We start from the raw sequence: 16,380 nt of genomic DNA on the forward strand, positions 1-16,380 counted from the left end.
ATTAAAAATATTCAAATTTTTATTATGTATTTATCATGAATTACAAGAAAGGGTATAAAGTGTTCATTTCATATACCAAAAAGGGACTAATAGGAAACGATTAATGATATTTATGTAAACTGGTGGACGGACATCTTTGAGAAAGAATGGATAGCAAAATATCTCAGTAATCTCACTGGAAGAAAGAAGAAAGGACGGACCCGATAAAGAAAACTATGGACCCTACTATACTATAGTGGATTCCAGCACTAATATACTCTGTCTACGTACCTTTTTCTATTATCTGAAATTCTAATCTCTTGAAATCAAAGCCGTTAACAAAAAGCCGAACCTTTCCTTTCTCTAAATTCCAATGGCTGAAATCATTGTTAGCGCCGTCATCACCGTGCTGTGTGAGAAGTTGATCTCCGGTGATTTGATGAAGTTTGCTCGATCCGAAGGGATCGATTCTAAGTTGAACAAATGGAAGAAAAACCTGCGCCTAATCCAAGCTGTACTTGGTGATGCAAGCCAGAAGCAGATTAAAGAGAAAATTGTTCAATTGTGGGTAAACGTCCTCCAGGATTTAGCCTACGACATAGACGATGTACTTGATGATTTGGCCACCGAAGCTCTGCGACGCAAGTTGAATCAAGAAGCTCATTCAAGCACCACCACTAGTTAGGTACTGAAGTTCGTCCCAAATTGCTGTACTAATTTCACTCCTCGCAATATCATGTATGGTCAGCACATGAGTTCTAAGCTAGAAGAGGTCACCATCAAATTGCATGATGTTGTTGACCAAAAAAAAGATCTTGGTTTGAATGTAGCTGTTCTGAGATCAGATATAACAGAGAGACCGTTGGAGGAAACTTCACTGGTTGATGAGTCCAAAATCATGGGTCGGGAAGGGGATAAAATGACTTTGTTGGAGAAGTTGTTGGGAAATGAAGAAAGTGATAAAAATGTGAGCATAGTTTCGATAGTTGGTATGGGTGGTATAGGCAAAACCACCCTTGCCAAAGTTTTATACAACTAGGAGACAGTGAAGGATCACTTTGACCACATGGCATGGGTTTTTGTTTCTGATCAAGAGTTTGATGTATTTAAAATTAGCAAGGATATTTATCAAGCAGTAACAGGGAAAAAAGAAGATTTTGCTAATCTTGATCAGCTTCATGTGGCCATCAAAGATAAACTTATGAATAAGAGGTTCCTACTTGTTCTAGATGATGTCTGGAACGAAGACCACAGTAAGTTGGAACGCCTACAAAGCCCTCTTCTTGCAGGGGCACCTGGAAGTAGAGTTCTTGTTACAATGCGGAATACAAGGGTTGCCTCAGTGATGGACTCAAAAGAAATTTACCCTCTCGAAATTTTGTCAGATGAAGATGCACTGTCATTATTTGCTCAGCATGCTGTAGGTGAAAAAAACTTTGACAAGAATCCAACACTTAAGTTGCATGGTGAAGGTATTGTTAAAAAATGTGGTAGACTGCCTTTGGCTTTGAAAACACTTGGGAGGGCCTTCAAGGGAAACACTACTAGAAAATTGGTGCAATAGCTACAGCACAATCCGTAGCTATTCCGTAGCTATAAGCGGATAGCTACGAAATTGCTACGGAAAATTGGCTTTAGCATAATGGCCTGTAGCTAAATTATAGCTACGGATTAGCTACAGAATCGCTACAGAATAGCTACGGAATTTTCCATAGCTACTATAGCTATGGAAATAAATAGCTATAGATTTCCTACGGAATAGTTACGGAACTAGATAGCTACGGAATAGCTATGGAACTAAATAGCTACGGAATAGCTACAGATCCAAATAGCTACGTAACTAAATAGCTACGGAATAGCTACGAAAGTAAATAGCTACGGAAATCCGTAGCTATATTCGTAGCTAACTTCGTTTTATTTAAAAAAAATTAATTTAAAATTTTCCAATTTTTTGTCAAATACCACATTCAATTAACATTTGTCCCAAATACCATATAAAATACACCAAAAAACGTCCCTAATACCAAGTTTGACACATTCAATCCATTATCCAAAATATCTTACAAAAGTAAGCACTACTTAACAAAACAAACAATATCAAATGTTTACAAATTCAATTGTTCCAAAATACTTATCAATTGTCCTCAGGTGGATTATCAGGGGGAGCACAGGGTTGATTTCCAGTCATATTCATCATCCTCATAACCAATTCCATTTGTTCTTTCATTTTTTGTTGTTGTTATTCCATGGTGGAAACTTGTGCACGCAACCTATCAACCTAAAAAAATGGCAACACAATGCAATAGTTAAACAATATTAGCAATGTACTTTAGTTTATTATAACAATGCATTTTTGTTTATAATACTTATAGCAATATACTTAACTTTTAACAATAATAACAACGCACTTATGTTTATTATCAATTTAATCAATATTATCAACAAACTACCTAACTTTTAACCATAATAGCAACATACTTTTGTTTATTATCAATTTAATCAATATTATCAACAAACTACCTAACTTTTAACCATAATAGCAACATACTTTTCTTTATTATCAATTTAATCAATATTATCAACAAACTACCTAACCTTTAACCATAATAGCAACGTACTTTTGTTTATTATCAACTTAATCAATATTATCAACATACTAATTAACGTTTAAACCATAACAACATACCTCTTGTTGTGTACTATCTGATTGGGTGGATTGGGAAGACGGTGACCCAGTAATCGCAAAATGTATATCTGATGCTCCTATGCCATAGATATCACCCTTCTTCTTTCCTTTTTCTCCTAAGTTGAATTTCCTCCCATACCCTCGCATCATCTTTATGGTTTGAAGAGTCTTCTTCGTGTTTTTTGACCATCTCCTGTAGATACGACTCCTACAAATTACCAAAACAGTATCATTGTCATGTACAAAAATACTAAGACAATCAATATACATAAATGATAAAAGATAAGTTACTTGTGCTTCTTTGGCAGTTAGTGAGCACTATTCGAGATTTTCATGATCTCCCACAAAATATCTTTTTTTCGCCTCAGCTGTGCCTTGCGTCTTCATGAAAACATCAAATTGTGTGGGTGGTTTACCCATAATCTTTTCCTACATAAAATACAAAGTATAGTTGATGTAGTTAGTGTTAAAAAAAATAAGATAATAAAATTTATAATTATGATACTTACTAAGTTGTTACGGTGCTCGTCAAATCCTATACTACCCGCGGTGTGCCTAGCTGTCGACCCATTGGCATCTGCGACTTTGCGGTTCTGCAGAGCAATTTTTGAATTCTTTCTCCACTTATCTGTCGACCAATGTTGTGAAAAGAAAAAAAAATATAAGGATACTAATACAATAGGAAATTAAAATTCAACAAAATAGATAATAAAGTATCATATCCATTACATCACACAAACGTAGCCACACATTCTCTGGTACGCGCTCGGGGCGGTAGTTATGCATCCCTTCGTAGTAGGTACAATGACCTAGGGGGTCGGGTTTCCCATCATTTCGTGCCATTTCCCTAGATTTAATCCTGATATGCTTCATCCGATCCCTGTATCTATCCTTGAGGACACACTTGAAGGCATCAAATATGTTACTATTCTTTAGTGAATTCCACCTGTACATGGTCTGTAAAAAAATAAAAAGTAAATCTAAAAATACAAAGTAAAAACAAATGAGTATAAGATACAATAATTTATATTTAATATATTGCCTTGAAACGCGAAAACATCTGCAAAAGAGCCTCATAGGGAATATCACTAAATCGGGGCCATAGATGATCCATATTCTCCCAATAGAGACTAATACACGTGCTGTGGATTTTCCTAGACCCAAACCTACATTGAAAAGAACTATATAAGTAGAATTTTAACATCAAAAATTAAAGTTTTAAAATATGAAAACACTAACTTTTTCCCTTTTCGGCTGATGAGGGGCAACGAAGACTCCTGAAAATCACTCGCATTCGAGTCGTGGCCGCCCGTAACACCTCTAGAAGTGGAGCCATGCGGCGTCGGTGGCGTGTTCGGTGGCCGTGGCGTGTGCGGGGTCTGTGGCAACCGAAAGGTTGTCTGTGCATCTGCACCCTCAAAATAGTACTCCTCAAATCCATCACGACCACCCGACCTCAAAACCGTTTGTGGGGTCGGCAACTCATCACCTGTATTTGGAAACTGAGGCGTATAACCCATTTATGGGGATTGGGGCCTATAAAACGTCTGTTGGAGCTGGGGCCTATAATCTGTTTGTATGAGTTGGGACATATGACCCGGCCCTCGAGCCTGATGGCAAAGAATCCCAGCCAAGTCTGCTAAAGGATTAGCCATGTCGGTTTGTTCATTGATGGCACCCTGACTGCTGGAGCCTGCGACTCCTGTCACTATCGACATATCGATCGGTATGAGTGATGTCCTAAAACGTGGCTCGTCGGTAGAATTAGGGGATAACCCTCCCGCCTCCTATGCCCCGCACTGCTACGGCCCAGCTTCGGAATCTGCTACGACCCAGCTTCGGAATCTGCTACGGATTAGCTACGGACAGGCTTTAGCGACGGTTTAGCTACGCATTAGCTACGACCAGCAAAAAAAACGTGGGTGGGATTCGAACTCGGGTTGCCTGCATACATTACCACAAACTTACCAATCGGCTGGGCATGCCACATCCACGCCAACATGGTTGACTATTCCATTTAAACATCTTCTTATGATTATTATTATTATTATTATTATTATTATTATTATTATTATTACTATTTCTATTATTATTATTATTATTATTATTATTATTATTATTATTATTATTTCTATTATTATTATTATTATTATTATTATTATTTCTATTATTATTATTAATATTTCGGGAACCAAACGTGCGTTTTTTTCGTTTCGTTTTTTTTCACACCTCTATTATACATGATTATCTATATTTTCACCACCATATAACTATTAATATCATTCATAAAGTCGTGTGCACAAACGGGATCCATTATTCGTTTAATGGTTTAAAACTATAATGCTTATCATCTACGTTCACATATAAATACTCACAAACACGTATACATACACATATACACATACATATATACCACAAATTATTCATGTATACAAACATAAACCAATCACAAGTTGGTGAAAAATATAGTCATTATATTGTTAAACTGTGCAACGAGTGCTTGATCCCGAAGGTGCACATGACTTTATGAATGATATTAATAGCTATAAGTCGGTGAAAATATAGATAATCATGTATAATAGAGGTGTGAAAAAAACGAAGCGGAAAAAACGACGTTTGGTGCCCGAAAAATCGAAAATAAGAATTATCCGTAGCTAATCCGTAGCTAATTAGCTACGGACTAGCTACGGAATTCTAACGGAAAGCACATTCCGTAGCTAATCCATAGCTAATTAGCTACGGATTAGCTACGGAATGTGCTTTCCGTTAGAATTCTGTAGCTAATTAGCTACGGATTAGCTACGGATAATTAGCTACAGATTAGCTACGGAATGTGTTCTCCGTTAGAATTCCGTAGCTAGTCCGTAGCTAATTAGCTACGGATTAGCTACGGATAATTCTTATTTTCGATTTTTCGGGCACCAAACGTCGTTTTTTCCGCTTCGTTTTTTTCACACCTCTATTATACATGATTATCTATATTTTCACCAACTTATAGCTATTAATATCATTCATAAAGTCGTGTGCACATACGGGTTAATGGTTTAAAACTCTAATGCTTATCATCTACATTCACATATAAATACTCACAAAAACGTATACATACACATATACACATACATATATACCACAACTCATTCATGTATACAAACATAAACCCATCACAAGTTGGTGAAAAATATAGTCATTATATTGTTAAACTGTGCAACGAGTACTTGATCCCGAAGGTGCTCACGACTTTATAATGCTTATCATCTACATTCACATACATGTAGACACATACACACATAGATACACATACACATACACATACACATACACATAAACATTCAAATACACACACATACACATTTATATACAGATACATGCATACACATACACATACACATAAACATACACATACACATACATATACATACACACATACACATACACATTTACGTACACGCCTACATTCACGTACATACACATACATATTTCCCTTGATTATAATCATTTTTCATTATTTATAAATTAAACATAGATTATTTCATTTTATTGATCTTATTGATGTGTTGAACGTACTTTTTTCGTTTAATCGTTTGTTTGTGTGTTAAACACATTTGTTACAATTGTTATATATTATTATGATGTTTATAAATATTATTATTAGTAGTATTATTAGTATGATGTTTAATTGTTCGTGTCTTAAATATATAAGAAAAAATGATCCAAAAAAAAATTTAAGAGTCGAATAATGAAAAATAATAATAATGGGAATAGTAATAATAATAATAATGGAAATTATAAATCCGTCGCTATTTCGTAGCTATTCTGTAGCTTTTTTATTCTATCGCTAGTCCGTAGCTATTCCGTAGCAATTCCGTAGCTAATGAACTACGGAATAGCTACGGATTGACTTCTGTAGCTATTCCGTAGCAATTCCGTAGCTGATGAGCTACGGAATAGCTACGGACTAGTAAATTAGGTTCAGTTGGAAAAACAGCTATAAATGACCACTACGAACGAAGGATGCAAGTCCTCTCAACAAACTCCATATCTGCAGAAAAAATGCCACTATTCTCAATTCAATATAGTAAGGCGTTTCTAATCTTCCTCGCAGCAAGACTTCTGAAAGCCAGTTGCTAAGAAAAAGATTAGAACAAGAGGGCTCTGGCGATTTCGGAACTAGCTTCTGTAGCTATTCCGTTGCTAAATTAGGGCGTCCCATTCTGTAGTTGATCCGTAGCCATTCCGTAGCTAATTAGCTACGGAAATATTCCGTAGCTATTTTCCGTAGGAAAACCCCATGTTTTCTAGTAGTGAAATAGAAATGGCGATAAATGGGAGGAATTGTTGAAGAGTGAGATATGGGATATAGACGATGGAAGTGATATTCTTCTGGCTTTAAGACTAAGCTACTTTCATCTCCCTCCACATTTGAAGCAGTTGTTTGCGTACTGCTTCTTCATTCCTAAGGACAGTTTGTTTTACGAGCAAGAAATAGTCCTATTGTGGATGGCCGAAGGATTTTTATCCCAATCCTAAGGAAACATGTCAATGGAACGTTTAGGCCATGAGTATTTTGAAGAGCTAAAGTGAAGATCCTTTTTTCAACATTCAACAAATGACGAGTTAGGATATATAATGCATGACCTGATAAATGACTTGGCCACAAGTGTTGCAGGAGAGTTTTCATTTAGATTGGATAGTGAGGTGGATGTATCCAACACTAATGAAAGTTTGGATAAGTTTTGTCACTTTTCAGCATCTCTAAGATATGGATCATATAGAAATATCAAGGAACTACAAAGAGCTAAACGCTTACGAACTTTGATTCTAATGTCAAGTGGATGGGAAGAAGACGATCTTTTGGACAAGGTATTGGCTGAATTGCTTCCTGAGCTACAATTCCTGAGGGTGCTGATTGTCATGGACTTGAGTTCGGGCCTTTACACAAGTCAAGGTTCTCGAATAATCACAAAGGTACCACAATCTATTGGTAGTCTCAAGCATCTACGATATCTTGATTTTTCTTATACTGGAATCACATGTGTACCTGAACAAGTGAGTCACCTTTATAATTCTACAGAGCTTGTTGGTTCATAATTGCTATCAGTTAGTTATCTGGCTTGCCAGGAAGTTTTGCAAAGCTAATAAACCTAAGACATCTTGACATAAGTGACACTCCGAAGGTAAACACGTTGCCCTTAGGGATCGGTGTGTTGACAAGTCTACAAACTCTTACCAAGGTCATCGTTGAAAGAGATAACGGGTTCAAAATATCCGATCTTAAAGGCCTATCGGATCTTAAAGGCAGACTTTCCATTATTGGGTTAGACAAAGTTATAAATCCAACACACGCAAAGGAGGCCAACTTACATAAAAAAAGGGTCTTGATGTTTTGGAGATGGAATGGAGTGACACATCTGATGTTTCTCAGAATGAGATGATTGATTATGAAGTGCTCAAAGAACTAAGGCCTCATCCTAATTTAAAAAATCTCAAGATTGTGGTCTACAAGGGAACGAGATTTCCTAGTTGGGTTGGTGATCCCTTGTTTGATCGGACGGAGCTTACATTATGTGGTTGCAAAAGTACACATCTACCAACACTTGGAATTCTACGTTCTCATAAGAAATTGGTTGTCAAAAGGATGAATGAGGTGAAGACTGTGGGTTTTGAGTACTTGCACCTACAAATTCAAATCTTGGCATTGCATTTCCATCACTTGAAGTTCTGAAATTTAATGATATGCAAGGTTGGCAGAAATGGTCAACTAATATTGGCAGCGACCATGGAACTCCTATACCATTCCCTCATCTTCATGAGATTTCTATAAAATGTTGTCCTGAACTAGATGAAGTATCAATCGGATTAATACCTTCACTTCGGATCATACACATAGAACAATGTTCCAAAGCAGTTTTAAGACACATGATTGGTTTGTCCTCGTCACTTGTTGAAATGAAGATTTTGAATGTTAAGGGACCAACTACATGGAGAAGATTTAATGCATCTTAGGGCACTTGAACATCTATTTATTAGTAGATGTGATGAACCGAGATACTTGTGGTAACGGGAATCAGAAGCATGCAAGAGTCTTGTGAGTTTACGGACGTTGGAAGTATGGTATTGTAATAAGTTGGTTTCATCAGCGGAGAAAGAGGTTAATTTTGGGAATAGCATGGAATCTCTTACACAAGTGACTTTTAGTATGTGTGACAGACTGGAGAGTTACAATTGTCCAAATAGCGTTGAGAGGTTGGAGATCAGTTTTTGTAATTCAATGACATTATTAACCTTCTCAGCAGTGCAGGAGAACCCGTCGCCTCTCACTAAATCAATAGTCGGTGATTGTGATAATGTACAGTTACAACCCAAAACGATTCCAGCAAAAGACTTAAGTTTGTCTCGCCTAACATTTCTTGCAATCAGTTATTGCAAGAATCTAACGTCATTTTCTCATAAGCATTTTCAAAGTCTCACATCTTTGGAAGAACTGGAGATACATGATTGTCCAAATACGGACTCCTTCCCTTGTGGGGTGTGGCCTCCTAATTTAAGAAAACTAATGATAGGAATGTTAAATAAGCCCATGTCAGAGTGGGGCCCACAAAGTTTTCCTACCTCACTGGTTGAACTATTCTTATTTGGCAAAAATTCAGGAGTGGTTTCATTTGCAGTTGCAGACGATCTGAGGAATACTCCTTCATCATCATCTTTTCTTCTTCCACCATCTCTCGTTTCTCTATCACTCGATGGTTTTACTGATGTGGAATCATTTTCAGAGGTCTTACAACACCTCCCCTGCCTTGAAAGACTTTATATCATGTCATGCCCTAAGATTACAGATCTTAAGGAAACTTCGGACCCATCAAATTTGACAATAAGCGTGTTTTAGTAGAAAAGGTATGTCATCTCCTTTCCCATCATCTGTTTCTATTATATAAGTACTAAAAGTATGGTTATCCATTTCAATAATATTATTAATAATCAGTGTTTTTCAACAGATGTGAAAGATTGTTCTACGCCTTGTATCTCTCTCTTGATTTTTTAGGTATTACATCTCACCTCTTATAATAAACATCACAAATTCTTTGTCTTTTTTTTTTTGGTAAATGCAATATTCCTTATTATGTAAGATTTCAATTTCTATATTTCTTTTATTTTCAATAATTATTCCAAAGTTTAGGAAAATTAATTTTGAGACTTATTTTTGGTTTTTTGATGATATTATTTTAAGATTGAACTGACAAACAGAACTAGTACTAAATGTTGGGTTAATGACTTTGTTTAACGGGTCAACGGTAAGCAGGTGAGCGGGCCGTGGATCATGTGTCATAGGTATATTGGGATCAAAAGAAAACTTGGTCTTGATTGACCCGAAAAGTAGGAGCTGAACGTGGGTTTTGATGTTTTACTTATTCTTTTGTTAATGTCCTATTTAGTAGCTAGTTTGTCAATTTGTTTTCTTATTTAATTTAAATGGTCGGATCAATGAAAAAGAGGTTCAAGCGGTAAATACATTATCTACATTAGGTGAGTTTTGTAGTGTGTATGAGTGTGTGTGTGTGTGTGTTTTAAGGGACCTGAACCTACGTTAAAAAGGAAAAAAAACGGTGGTACATATATAGTTCAATAGCTTTTGATTTTTGTACAACTTTCATAATTAAGTTGCTATGTATTTTGGTTGCAAGTTGCAACTGTATTATTTTATCTTCATTGCACCACATATTTGTGCTTTCTTTGTCGTTGTCATGTTGTAGTTTTCAGTAATATCAGCTTACAATAAGTTTGTGGATTTGTGAACGAAAGTACTAGAAAACATAATGACATTGTGTACAATGTAGACATCAGTTCATAAAACTTTGAACTTTTATGTCAAACTCATTGGCTTTAAGATATTGATTTTGATTAGAAACAAAAAAATAATCTCGCACCATCTTAATCCTTTTGTAGTATTAATTATATAACTTCAGATTTCTTTACAAATGTGTATCAGTTTCGAGGTCACAATATGGTCAAATTCTGTCTGCCATGACTAACTTTCTTTTTGTGTGGTTATCCTTTTCTTATTATATTGAGTTTGTATCTTGCGTATAACTGGTTATCAACATCATAAGAATGATGGAACTCCACACATTCTAAACTTCTGCAACTATTTTCCGAACTTCTATGTTCACATTAGGGATTAATGGAACAGTGAGAAATCAGCTAAATATGCATCAGAATGGAGGTTGTAGAAGGCATTCGATTCTAGAGACATTAAAGGATATGACCAAATACAAAACATTTTTTGACATTTGGGATGGCCGGTGGATGAACAGTGTATTGATCATTCAATTAGAGTGTACTTTGATGCAGTAATTACCAAATAAAGTTTTGTTTTAGTATTTTTTTTCCTTGGAATATTATTTGTATACAGGTTTATGTATTGCAGCAAATAACAACTTACTTTGTTTTTTGACTACATGGTTAATGTACCTTATTTTGTTACCCATGATAACAACATTTTCACAAACTTTTACCGATTATAGCAAAAGTTAACTTGGAGAAGAGTGAGTAACTAATTAAGTAGATTTTGTGCTAAAGGAGCAAAATTACCATCTATTGATATTCAATTGTCTTGTGTAGAATTTGTGTAATATATTAAAATTTTTTAACATATTACACAAATTCTACACAAGACAATTGAATATCAATAGATGGTAATTTAGCTCCTTTAGCACAAATTCTACTTAAATAGTTACTCACTTACTCTTCTCCAAGTTAACTTTTGCTATAATCGGTAAAAGTTTGTGAAAATGTTGTTATCATGGGTAACAAAATAAAGGTACATTAACCATATAGTCAAAAAACAAAGTAAGTTGTTATTTGCTGCAATTTACCCATTTTTGTACAACACATTTCAAAAAAACCTGTATACAAATAATATTCCAAGGAAAAAAAATACTAAAACAAAACTTTATTTGGTAATTACTGCATCAAAGTACACTCTAATTGAATGATCAATACACTGTTCATCCACCGGCCATCTCAAATGTCAAAAAATGTTTTGTATTTGGTCATACACTACTACAAAAAAGCTTATAGGACCCGGTTATTTTAATTAAATAACCCGGTTTTGAACCGGGTCCTAAAACCAGCGAGACCTATGCAAAAACTAAATAGAACCCGGTTTTAAGATCGGCTCCTATCTAACACAAAAGAACCCGGTTGTTTATAAAACCGGGACATATAAAAGGAGCATAACACCTAATATTTGATTATATATGAAGATTAGGGCGTGGTCCAACCATACGAAACCGGGTCATATATGGCTAAAAGAGCCCGGTTCCAATCCCCGAACCGGGTCATATAAAGATTAAATATGGACCGGTTCCATTCAAATAACCGGGTCTTTTTCAGCCTTGCAAAAACCAACTATAGTTACAATACCAAAAAGCATAGTTATAACAATTAAATTGGTGACAACTTTATTCAAATAACCATATAAAAAGCACAAACTAATACTTGCATCCAAAGCACACATTCAAAACAAAACAAAAATTATGTATTGATGAACAAATTTTATTAATATAAATATGCTAAATAACCAATCATTATAGTCATCGATAAAAAACAAGCTTAAGTGTTGCTAAAAACTCATTGATTTGGTCATTTCATAGTACATAAAACTTACATAAATAAATTCGAAAATAAAATTGTTTTCCCATGCAGAGGTATTATCCAATAATCAAGTGTTGCAGCTATCCTCCAACCTCACTTAAAAGCAAAACACAAGAAGTATCCTTCATTCTCACTGAAAAAACAAAACAAAATAAATAATTAGTTTTTTGTCTAGCATTTTAAAAGAGTTGAATTTAGCAAACAATCATTAAACTAAAAGTAGGATGTTATAAAGATTAACAACTAACCTTATATGCACTTTTAGACAACCACATCATTCATAAAATTTTTCAGAAATTCTCTGGCCCATGTAGCAACAGATGTAACCAACACCTTTTCCTCAAATGCAATTTTGTCATTCCAAAGGATACCAAGCTATATGAAAATAAAATTAAAACTACTAAATAACGAAACAATTTGTTTCTGGCTTTAGAATAAAAGATTTTTTTAAGTACTTACTCTACTCGGAAATCCATGTTGTCTGTTCAACACAAAATCAAAGATCCAATTCATTACATAATGCTCACTCAGCTCACATTCCAATACACCGGCATGATTGTACTAAAATTGTGATAGAAGGTAAACATAAATCATAAATGAAACTACATCTAACTAGTAGATAAGTAATGAGATAAGTTACCTCAGTGAGCTTCCATACAATTAGAATTGATGTGTTCTCTTCATAACTCTCAAAAGCCCTAAAAATATACAAGTAGCAGAGTTGTATTCAAACTTATAGAAATAATGTTATTTTCATGCCATACTAAAAAATTTCTTACTTTTCCAAGAAGTTTAACCAAGTAGTAGTTGTCAACAAGATTTTTCATAGGCTCCATCAGAGAATCCAAAATGTATACAATATGATTTGAAAGGCAAATCATCAAGAGGACCCAGAGAATCCAAAATGTATACAATATGATTTGAAAGGCAAATCATCAAGAGGACCCAATGCATACTAGTAACGTTTTGAAATTTTAGTATAAATAAAAAAAACAAATAACTTCAAATTTGTCCAGACATCCAGAGGCGAAACACAAAAGTTTTGACCGGAGGGGCCGAATAAAATATAAAACCAAAGTATATAAACATTCATCTGTGGCTACTCTAATACATAAAAAATAATAATGTTTTCTTTTTTGGAACGGTATTAGTTTATTGTTTCTTCATTTTGATGTCCTCTATGTAACATAACTTTTTAATAATTAACAAATAATCAAACACAATAAGAAGTTATAAATACATTTTGGCAAAATCAATTAACTTGGCTGTCATATACTTAATAACAACTATTAAATAATAAAATTAATTAACAATCAACAAATACTTACACATTGGCTATATATAATAGTTTTCAAGATTTTGGTGTGGCTAATCGTTCATCATATTTATTCTAATTTCTAGACAAACTTATAAAAAAAAGAGATATGAGCACATCATAAAAGTTGTGTACATAGAACAATAACAGAGTGAGGGCTTTTTATTTAAATATTTGGAAGCAAATTTTTACATTATAACTTTTAACTAATTAGGTGAAATTGTGTGATCTCTGTACAACAACAAACCAAAACAAATTATAACGAGTATTTAAAAGTTGTTATTCCCTCTGAGTATGGCTCTTTGATTCTCTGTTTCTGTATGGGTATAGGGTTTGTGATTTTTAAAATGGAATCGTATTTAATGCAAAAGTGTAGTAGATTACTTGACTAGCTTCTATAGTTAGATTTAACATGCCTAGCATTGGGTGTAGAATTGATTGGTGGGGGAACCCTAAAGTAAACACCTTAAGACTTTTAATAGGGTTGATAAAGATTAAACTAACTAAAAACAATTGCAAATTTGAAGCAGCCAATAGCCCTTACAATTGCAAACTTAGGGAAGCTAATAACAAAATAGCAAAAAAAAAAAAAAAAAAAAAAACGAAGATGATCTGCAGTAAAGACGTAAAGTTAAATCATGAAGATTAAGGTAAGAGAGACAAACTTACACCACATAGGTCGTCTACTGAAACGAAACAAATGCGAGAGGACAAGCGGCGATAATTTTTCTCCGGTGGTGGTCGTCCGAAGGAGAGTAAATGGTGACCAGGCTTTCTCATAGTCGTTTTTCGTACCCTAGGAGATAATTATGGTGTGAAATGGCGGTATTGAAATGGCGCTACTTTTCAATTTTTTTCACGAATTTAGGCGGGCTGTAAATTGATTCATGTAACCTACTCCATCCCATTTATTGCTTGAATTATTGCCAGCTATTCCTCAACCGAAATGTATTGCAATTAATTAAAAAGTTATAGCTTTAATCATAAATAAAAATAATTTATTAATCTTTATATAACTATTTTAAATTATGTAATTGTTTTTTTTTTCTGGTTTAACGGTATCAAATGTTATCAACCCTCCTTAAGGTTAACGGTTCAAGTTTCATCATGAAAATATATGAAATTAAAGAGTACTTTAGCATTAGATTATGTTTGTCGTTAAAAAAAAGTAATTGTTTTTCTTGAGGTTTCCATGGGTTGAAATTAAATAACTGATTAATCTACTAAAATATTTAGAATATAGTGAATTGGATTTTGAAGTAATTGAAATATTATTGTGTTTACTTAATATATAATGGAATCTTATTTTTGTTTGATTTCAATATTTTACAAATTATTGGAAAGTAAATTTTTATAATATAACCAAAATACCCTTTTATTAATTTGTAATAACTTATTATTATTTTAAAAATGATAAACCTTCATTTATCTTGCCTACTTGAAACCTATGTGGATTTGTTAATGTCAGCATGGATGTATGCATGTGGGGGTGGGCGTCGGCATTAGTGTAGGGTTGTTCGCATTGGCTTGCGAGTGTGCATGTAGGTGTGGGTGGGTGTGGATATGGGTACAAGAGGGATATGTAGTGTAACATCCGTTTTTCGAGATGCCATGTGTTAGTATAAAATGATGAATTCTAAAATTGTGTTCCTACGTTGAGCATAGATGAGCTACGCCGAGTGTAGGGCTACATCGAGCGTAGGTATGTCTACACTAAGCGTAGCCCCATTGTTTGCACAAAACCTATATTTGGGGTGTGGGCTCTATTTAAGCACCTCTAACTTTTAGGGCTTCTATGGATCAACCTCTGTCCTCTAAAGAATGATACCTTATCCTCCATTTCTATAACAACCCAAAATTTCACAGAAAATTTTAACTTTTATACTTATCGAAAACAACCACAATTGTTTCCAAACTATCATCCTTTTCCTTTGAATCTTCTTAAAGATATTGCTAAGGATCATCTAGTGTTCTTAAATCTTCAAGATCATTGGGCCGTAAACTCAAGAACATTGAGTGTTCTTGGGCCGTGAACCCTTGCATCCTCACCATTTGTCAAGAACATCAAGTCGTGAACCCAAGATCATCAAGATCTTTGGGCCGTAAACACTTGCATCATCATCATTTCACAAAGAACACCAAGAACACACACTAGAGTGTAGGCCGTGAGACTCATCGAGTCCAGCAGTCAGAGAGCAAAAATTGAAATCTTTCAGCTTTGAAAATAATACAATTGCATCAATATAACAGAAAACACCCTAGGTTATGATACCACTGAAGGGTTTTGAACACTATAATAATCTTATGGTGCACATACAACCCTAATGCTTTGGAGCTTAGTACCTATTTGTTGTAGCTTGTAGCTTGTATCTTGTAGTTCTTAGACTTTCAAAGCTTAGTACCTCAAGTGTGATACCTCAAATAAGTCACAAACACCAAAAGCAATAGGAGGCTTATGAGAGAGGTTAGGAAGCACAAAAAATCGGCTAGGGTTTCACCTTAAAATAGAATGGCCGATTTTAGGGATGCTAGGGGTTACTTTTATAGTGTGGAAATCCTAGGGTTTCTTACATGTAAACCCTAATTCACCATGACTCTTCACATTTGATATGTCCTTTGAACTAAACCTTCATAGACTCTCATATAAGTTTAGTCCATCCCTAATAACCATAGATCATTATCCCAAAACTATAAGTATTACTGATATACCTAATCAATCCCCATAAATTTAATCAGTCTCTTTTGATCA

The 16,380-nt window shown here is 34.6% G+C and overlaps 2 protein-coding genes and 2 long non-coding RNA genes across 4 annotated transcripts; 3 read left to right on the top strand and 1 right to left on the bottom strand.

The window, feature by feature from the left end:
• Nucleotides 1–352: 352 nt before the first annotated feature.
• Nucleotides 353–664, top strand: LOC145126492 (putative disease resistance RPP13-like protein 1). The gene has a single exon (XM_079061853.1). The coding sequence runs from the start codon at nt 353–355 to the stop codon at nt 662–664; it is 312 nt and encodes a 103-aa protein (XP_078917979.1).
• Nucleotides 665–1,045: 381 nt separating this feature from the next.
• LOC145126499 (putative disease resistance RPP13-like protein 1) lies at nt 1,046–1,543 on the top strand. The gene has a single exon (XM_079061861.1). The coding sequence runs from the start codon at nt 1,046–1,048 to the stop codon at nt 1,541–1,543; it is 498 nt and encodes a 165-aa protein (XP_078917987.1).
• Nucleotides 1,544–9,652: 8,109 nt separating this feature from the next.
• LOC145108248 (uncharacterized) lies at nt 9,653–10,363 on the top strand. Its single transcript, XR_013708133.1, has 2 exons — nt 9,653–9,704; nt 9,963–10,363. It is a non-coding gene; the product is annotated as an uncharacterized LOC145108248 (long non-coding RNA).
• Nucleotides 10,364–12,281: 1,918 nt separating this feature from the next.
• On the bottom strand, nt 12,282–14,485 carry LOC145108252 (uncharacterized). Its single transcript, XR_013708137.1, has 5 exons — nt 14,301–14,485; nt 12,957–13,014; nt 12,776–12,877; nt 12,565–12,691; nt 12,282–12,449 (listed from the first exon to the last, which is right to left on the bottom strand). It is a non-coding gene; the product is annotated as an uncharacterized LOC145108252 (long non-coding RNA).
• Between the last annotated feature and the right edge of the window lie 1,895 nt (nt 14,486–16,380).

This window comes from Lactuca virosa, chromosome 1 (genome assembly GCF_052849685.1).
Source record: "Lactuca virosa cultivar CGN04683 chromosome 1, Lactuca_virosa_CGN04683_v6, whole genome shotgun sequence".
Taxonomy (NCBI): domain Eukaryota; kingdom Viridiplantae; phylum Streptophyta; class Magnoliopsida; order Asterales; family Asteraceae; genus Lactuca; species Lactuca virosa.